This window comes from Mytilus californianus, unplaced genomic scaffold (genome assembly GCF_021869535.1).
Source record: "Mytilus californianus isolate M0D057914Y unplaced genomic scaffold, xbMytCali1.0.p SCAF_1, whole genome shotgun sequence".
NCBI classification, from domain to species: Eukaryota; Metazoa; Mollusca; class Bivalvia; order Mytilida; family Mytilidae; genus Mytilus; species Mytilus californianus.
Window position 1 is genome coordinate 22663999 of NW_026262581.1, and position 7625 is coordinate 22671623.

Consider the following 7625-nt stretch of genomic DNA (forward strand, 5'->3'; position numbering starts at 1 on the left):
AACGGGTAAAACCAAAGACTTTAAAGTTGGTATTTGCTGCTTCTCCCCTAATCACGCAGTATTATTAAGGAGTAAGAGCAAATACTGGTTTGTTCAGAGTCAGAATAATGTGTCAAGGTAAGGTGACATGTCTCTCTGAGAACAATGTAAGAGATAAATTAGTCCTGGTAAAAATTGTCTGGTCAGACAAATATAACTAGTATAATAAGTCCATGGATACAGAATTTACTAGTATATTTAGTCTGATGCCAGTAATTTATGTCCTCAGACTAATTTTCCTAGTCCATGACATCACTATTCCTAGGTAAACATGTCCCTGTCCTTTATTTATAGACATGGACCATTCATACTTTGTATATATAGATGCCTTATGTTATGAAGTTTCCGTCTGTCATATGTTCATGGTTCAGTGACTACTTGGAAAAAAAGTTAAGATTTTTAGTATGCTTAATTTCTCTCTTATAATGAGTAATAGGATAACTATATTTGGTATGTGCGTACCTTGCAAAGTCCTCATGTTCATCAGACAGTTTTCACTAGGCTTGACCTTATTTCAGTGAACTTTGGTCTATTTTTCGGATACTGTAAGCAATAAGGCCCCTATATATGGTGAATGGAATGATTGTAAGATGCACATATCTGTCTGGCATTGTTTTGTCAGTTTATCATATGCTTTAAGCAACAGGTAAATTATATTTGGCGGATGTAACGATTGTAAGCATGGTAAGGTTTGCATGTCTGTCTGGCAGATTCATATAACCATGACCGCATTTTATGGTTCTTTGGTCAATGCTAAGTTTTCTTGGTTTTTTCATTTTATCAGATATTATAAGCATATGTCTACTTGTTGTTGCATGGAATGACTGCAAGGTGTCATATAAAAATAAGATGTCTGTCTGCCAAGGTTAATATTACCGTGACCTCATTTTCATAGAATATTGATAATATTAAACAGCAAAAATGATGAGCAAGACAAGATATACAAATGATCCAAAATTGTCAGTTGCCTACTTATTATGTAATAGTAGTTATTATCATTAAATGATAATGTTTACCCTTTTATGTGTAGGGCAAGAACATTAAAGATAAAGGGAAACTATAAACAAAAGAAATTATCATCAAAAATAGATTTACAGACGTCAACAAAGCCAAAATGGTAAGTCCAATTCTATAAAAGTTATTGCCCTTGAATAATGATTATTATGAAAATAAGATGTGGTATGATAAATGAGAAAACTATCCACCAGAGTTCATTTAAGTGGATGTAAGCAATGCAATTACTTATTAGAGGCCAATGATGACCTGTAAATAATGAGAAAACCCATACCCTATACATGATTTAGTCATCTATAAAAGACACCACAAACAAAATTTGGAACAAATCATCAATTCAAACCTCAAATATACCAGACTAATTTATAAAAAAAAACCAAGTTATGAAAAAACAAATATGACGGACGTGAACAAACATCAACCACTGAACTATGTACAGGCTCCTGATTTTGGACAGGCAAAATTAAGACAGGGTTGATATAAAAATAAGAAGCGTAATGATTGCCAATAAGACTTTTCTCCAGTAGAAAATAGTTCACTGTACAGCCTTCGACAATGAGCAAACTCTATACCGCATAGTAATCTATAAAAGGCCATGACATAACAAATGTAAAACAATTCAAAAAGGACATGGCGTTATTTAAAAAGGGCATGGCGTCTATCCATGCTAAACATGCTTGGGGGAAACACCACAAAGGCGAAAGCTAAGTGTCTGTTTTTTGCACAAAACAATGAACAAAAAACAAATATGATATAAAGCAACAATTGACAACCACTGAATAAAAGGCCCCTGACTTGGGACAGACACTTACAAATTGTGGCATGGTTTAACATGTTAGCTGGCGCAAAATCCTCCTCTAATTAAGGACAGTGGTGTAAGTGTCAGTTTAATATAAAAACTATAAAATCAGTTGAAAAGGGTTTTTTTTCTGCTCTTGGGTCAGGTTATTTTGATACATTCCCGTTTTCATTCTCAATTTTATTAACTCATTAGAATGCAACAAAGCAGAAAAACAGCTACCAAAAACACAGACCGGATGTGGCTGGAAATTTATTCTTTCCCTTTAACAAAAAAGACTCAACATACAGATCTATTAGTACTCGCAGTCGCTGACAGCTAATTCAAAGCAAATATCAACTATTAAAATAAACATTTTGTGAGCACCCAACCCACCCCTAACCTGGGACAGTGGTTTTAATAACAGCACAACATTTGAACAAACTGTAAACATTTGTTGCAATTGGCTTAACTCAAAAGACTGCAACAAGGCACACAAACAACTAATATGAAAACCATAAACACAAAGCACTGAAATAAGAGTACTTACAATTTTAAATATTCAAATGAAAGTTTATCAAAATGTACATAAACATGATGAAAAAGCCATTTTATTGCTGTATTTCTCTTCATTTATAATTTTTGAGTTTTGTGTATTTGTAGGTCAGACATCTTGGTTTTCATGATCATCATCCAACAGGTCAATACTGAACAGAAACTTAAAGTTGATATTTTTCTACATAATGTGACTTTTTTATTAATTTGAAATTGAATGTGTTTTTTTCCTACATAAAAAAGAGGAAATTTCAACATAATGACTATAAACAAAATTGAGTCATATCATCATGATCATAGATGCACAAGAACTTAATCGTGTAAATTTATGCAACAACGTAATTATCAATTGAAAGAAGGGAGGAATGAAAAAATATATTAGTATTTTGTTGTCCAAATGAACTTGCTTTGTCCACTCATTTAAATCACTCCATCCAATAAAGATGTACGGAGGAAGATCTTTGAAGAACAGATTGCAAACATGTTTTGTCTAAGAATTGTAGGAATATTCTAGTGGATGAAATAATTTATTTACTTCACTCTTTGGACTGAATAATTGTGCATAGCAAGCTGAAACAAGAAAACAAAAACTTAATAGGAAAAGTGTTTATTTCATGAATTTGCAAATATAAACGTAATATTATGAACACCACAGAGGTATAAGATTCAAATCGTTTGCATATTCATGTATTGCAATGGAACTATAACATGTATTACAAAGAAAACTTTACCTGATGAAAAGAGTAAACTATTAACTGTGCTTTGTCAATTTATTCAGTCAGAATATGAAATATTTTTTTCAGTTCTATTTTTCATAATAAAACAAACAAGACAAAGATTTCAAATCAATATTTTTTTCTTTTATTAAGACATGTCATCATTTTATTTCAGTTAAAGGATTTTATTTTTTGACTTTAAATATTATTATACTTTCCAAAATAATAATAATCTTTATTGTCATATAAACAAATTAAAAACATGCTGTGACAAAAAAAAACAAAATACACATATATATATATATATATATATATAATAAACTTTTTACTACCAAACAGAATTCATTGTAACATACACATTACTGTTATAATTTGAATCCTATAGGATTTTATTTTGTCCTATAGGATTTTATTTTGTCCCATGGGATATTAAAAATCCCATGGGATAATTATAGTCCCATGGAATTTTTTTTGTCCCATGGGACAACAAATATCCCATGGGACTACAATTATCCCATGGGACTAAAAACAAATCCTATGGGATTTAACCAAAATCCCATGGGATAATGGTCAATCCCATGGAATTTGCCCTATCCCATGGGATATTCAGAATCCCATGTTTTTCTAAATCAAATTACAAAATATATATAATAATAACAGCAGAAATGCAATGAAATTATTGAATCCCATGTAATTCCGCACATTTTGGTTATATACACGACACTGTAGCTCTAAGGAGAGAGGGCGGCGGATTTGCAAATGAGTGTTTTGCAAATTAAAAGTGTCCAGTGTTGTTGGCTATCTCAACGAGATTGATTTTCTCGCTTGAGCCGGTACGGCGAAAGTGAGAAAAGCAATCGAGTTGAGATGACTAATGATAATCTGTTTATCGCTATTTTACCTATGAAGACGTTGTTAATTTCCTTGACAACGGCGCGTGTTCCCTTAGTTTCTAGCGAAAATTTTCATATCACTCGACACCGTTTTCATACCAATCGACTCCGTTTTCATATCATTCGACTCCGCTGAGAAAGGAAATTATCAGTCAGCAAGATCAAAGGAAAAATTCGTAAAATAGCGATAATTGATTTCATTTCCAAATTTGTGTTTGCTATGATTGACACTTAGAACGTACAACAAAAAGTTACAAGTAAAAAGTCACGATTCAGTTTTGGGATATTTTTTTTTTGAATAAACTTAATTTTAAAACGTTTCAGTATTTTTCTGAAACATTTCTAAAAGGAAACGGACTTGTAAACAAAATGTATTTTTGAATATTAATATTGAACAATGATTGCTAAAAAAACAATCTGCCAAAGTGGTTTGGTAATTAACTGGCTTCATGCTGTCAAAAATGTCTCCTTTTTATGAGTTATTGATAAAAAAAAACTATTTGAAGGCGAATTAATCATTTCCTCAACTAAATACATTTATCTATGAATAAAGTCAATTCGTCAAGAACTTTCTCTCATATATTTAAACAATTGTAAAATAATTAATTTAAACTTTTGTACTGCGACTTTCTGTCCGTTTACCAATACTTATTCCTTGTTAAGTTTTTTCATATCCATTTACGAATACTTATAATGTGATAATTTTTCCGGATGCTTTTTATCCTATTTTCATATCAAACAACCATGTTACCCGTAGAACGGAGTTCAGAACAAATTTAGGAATTTAGTACTTAATATTTTCAACAACAAAATTTTACACTTTCATTTACCTGGATTTTTTTCTACGCTTCGAAGCCGCCACCCTGTATCAAACATAGCCAACACCTCGCATGGCGTATTCACGATGTTGAGGGATTGACAATATACAATCAAAGTTAGCAATATACAGCAATTAAGTAATTGGGTGTTGAATGCCAGTAGATCTGAATTTGTAAATTGAATTTAACCTGTTTAGAACGTGTATTGTTGAATTGTTTAATAAAATTACACACATAATCTGGGCTGATATGCATAACACCACTTTAAGTTCAAGGTATCAATGAAACTGGGTCTGCATGAAAAAATGACTTATCACATAATACCAGAACCTATGTTTACTGTTAAATGATAAGAAAATATAGCTGTAGACCTAGTTGAAAATCTTTACAAATTATCTATTCTTTTAATTTCTATTGGACTGTCTGGGTGCTTCTTATATGTTTTAAATGTTTTCGTTTTGTATGCTATAGTTAAGTTTTATAGACTGTTGTACGTCATTTGGTCGTTTTTAAAGGCAGTGCTTTAATGCCTTTCTGGTTGCCGGGTTAATACTTCCTTCCGCGATATCCAACTTATCTACGTAGAGGGTCATTAGGCTCCAAGTAGATCCGGAAATGTTCAATTCTCTCCTCTTCTTATTGCGATATAAAATGTTTTTTGTTTCATTTCATTTACATTGGGAAATAGAGAAACGATCATTGTGTTTTGTTAGTTTTAAAAACTTTTGATATATCTGTATTTTGCATTATAAGCAGTCAACCGATTGACAAACTAGAATTATTTGAATTCCGTGTGGAAAGAGCTCGGGTTAATTTCGCGTGTTATCTGCAATCTAGATGTTTATAAATCATTTCAGTCGTTGATATAATAATTAAAGGTCGACTGAACATGAATTATATTATATAATTTAAAGCGCTTTTCTGTTTATGCACGTGAACCCGTCTAACGTTATTGTTATTTCGCTGTTATATAAAGTAGCAAATTATCGTTCCTGAATAGGTGGCGCCGTGGTAGCGGATCTTGTTCCTCAACTTCCGGTTTCTGCACTGTGCAACTATTTCAGTTATATTTTTAATTAACGATGCCAAGTACTTGTTGTTGTGCACCTGGATGTCATTTAAGAGGAGGACATGCATTTCCAAATGACTTAAAAAGAAGGAAAAGTTGGATCAACGCCCTGGCCCATACGCAGATTGGACGAGAACACGATGAAATCGTGGAGTCCATCTCAATCAGCTGTTGTTTGCAAGGCACGTTTTACTGAAAAAGACTACGTACAGGAAACTATTTATGGTAAAACTCTATTTTCTTTTTGAAATATATAGTAATATATGTAATCGCCATGCGAATAAACAAAAGTCTGTTTACAACCGCAATTATCGTTTTAGAATAAAAAGGGGGTGGTTAATTCAAGACGTCATAATTTTTTGGATTACGATTCAATGTGATCTGTTTTAGATTTTTTGGTGATTGCTACAATTATAATGCTTTCTTACAAGAGGTATATCATACTGAGAATTATTTTAGCAGTAATTATGCTAATGTAGTAATGACAGGAATGCATAAGCTATGCCTCATAGACTTTCTTGAAAAATATCAATGACAATGTTAACAGGAACAAAACAATGACATGCTCTCATCTATATTAGATCATATTATAGTTATTTAGGTACAAACAATGTACGTTTGTTGCATAAGTCTCTCATTGTTTGTCTTTTGGATTTACATAACATACACTGAATCAGGCAAACATAGTTTTATCCAGATTGTAATGAATAAATCTAGTTAATATTTCGCCAGGTAGTACAAAGTATACATTTACGTTTCTCGCTGCATTGAAGACACATTGGTGGCCTTCGGCTGTTGTCTGCTCTATGGTCGTGTCGTTGTCTCTTTGACACATTCCCCATTTCCATTCTCAATTTTATTGCTAATGGAAGTTCATTTAATTATAAAAAAACTAATGTTTTATAACCTTTTTCAGGGCGCAAACCCACCATACAGAGACTTAAGTCTACTGCCATTCCCAGCCTATTTTCCTGGACCAAGCAAGAGACTGAATCGTCCGCAAAAAGAAAAATCAGGGCAGTTTCCTGTGAAAACAAAAGAACTAAACTTGATGAATATTGTAGTAAAAATCTAGAGGAAAGTTTTGATTGTAAAGTTGGTTTTCCTGAAGAAGTCATTCATACTGCAGAAAGGATTTATGACTGTCCACCACCAACTGCCGAGCTAATGTTGAGCTTCACAGATGGAATTACGCAAACACCATCAATGCCTATGTTTTCAGCAGATAATTTTTAAATGAAGACACGTGACACAGCCATGCATTTTTATACCGGTTTAGAGTTGTATACTAAATTTTTATTTGTTTTGACCACATTTGGTCCAGCAGCACATTGTTTGAGATACATATATTTTCAAATTGATAGGGTGTCAGTTGAAAATCAGTTTTTTTTATGACTTTGATGAAATTGAGGCATTATACAACCAACTTTGAACTGTCTAGATTCTAAATTAAATCTAGTGTATAGAATATTGTGTATACATGGATTGTTTTTATGTCTAAACAGTGATGTGAGGCTAACACTTGGCCATCTAGTGGTTTAGTCAGGTATTTTTCACCATCCAACTTCAAATTAAAGTTTCCTACGACTTGGATTATAATTGACAGCACAGAATATCCTGTGATAAAACCTAAAGCTCCTAGAGCTCAGGCAACCATTTCATCATATAAAAACAGAAACACTGAAAATTCTTGAATGTTCGACACCTGGTGGTTTAGTCAACTATGTCTCTAATGCATACATG

At 32.5% G+C, this 7625-nt stretch overlaps 1 protein-coding gene across 1 annotated transcript; it reads left to right on the top strand.

The window, feature by feature from the left end:
• The first annotated feature begins 5783 nt into the window (after window positions 1-5783).
• Window positions 5784-7315, top strand: LOC127714129 (uncharacterized). The gene is made up of 2 exons (XM_052220104.1): window positions 5784-6107; window positions 6799-7315. Exons 1-2 carry the CDS (start codon window positions 6023-6025, stop codon window positions 7116-7118), a joined length of 405 nt encoding a protein of 134 aa, XP_052076064.1. The 5' UTR covers window positions 5784-6022; the 3' UTR covers window positions 7119-7315.
• Window positions 7316-7625: the final 310 nt, after the last annotated feature.

Coding starts and splice junctions, on each gene's coding strand:
- LOC127714129 (XM_052220104.1), top strand. CDS start 6,023: ATGAAATCGTGGAGTCCATCTCAATCAGCTGTTGTTTGCAAGGCACGT. Junction 6,108..6,798: donor CGTACAGGAAACTATTTATG/GTAAAACTCTAT, acceptor AACCTTTTTCAG/GGCGCAAACCCACCATACAG.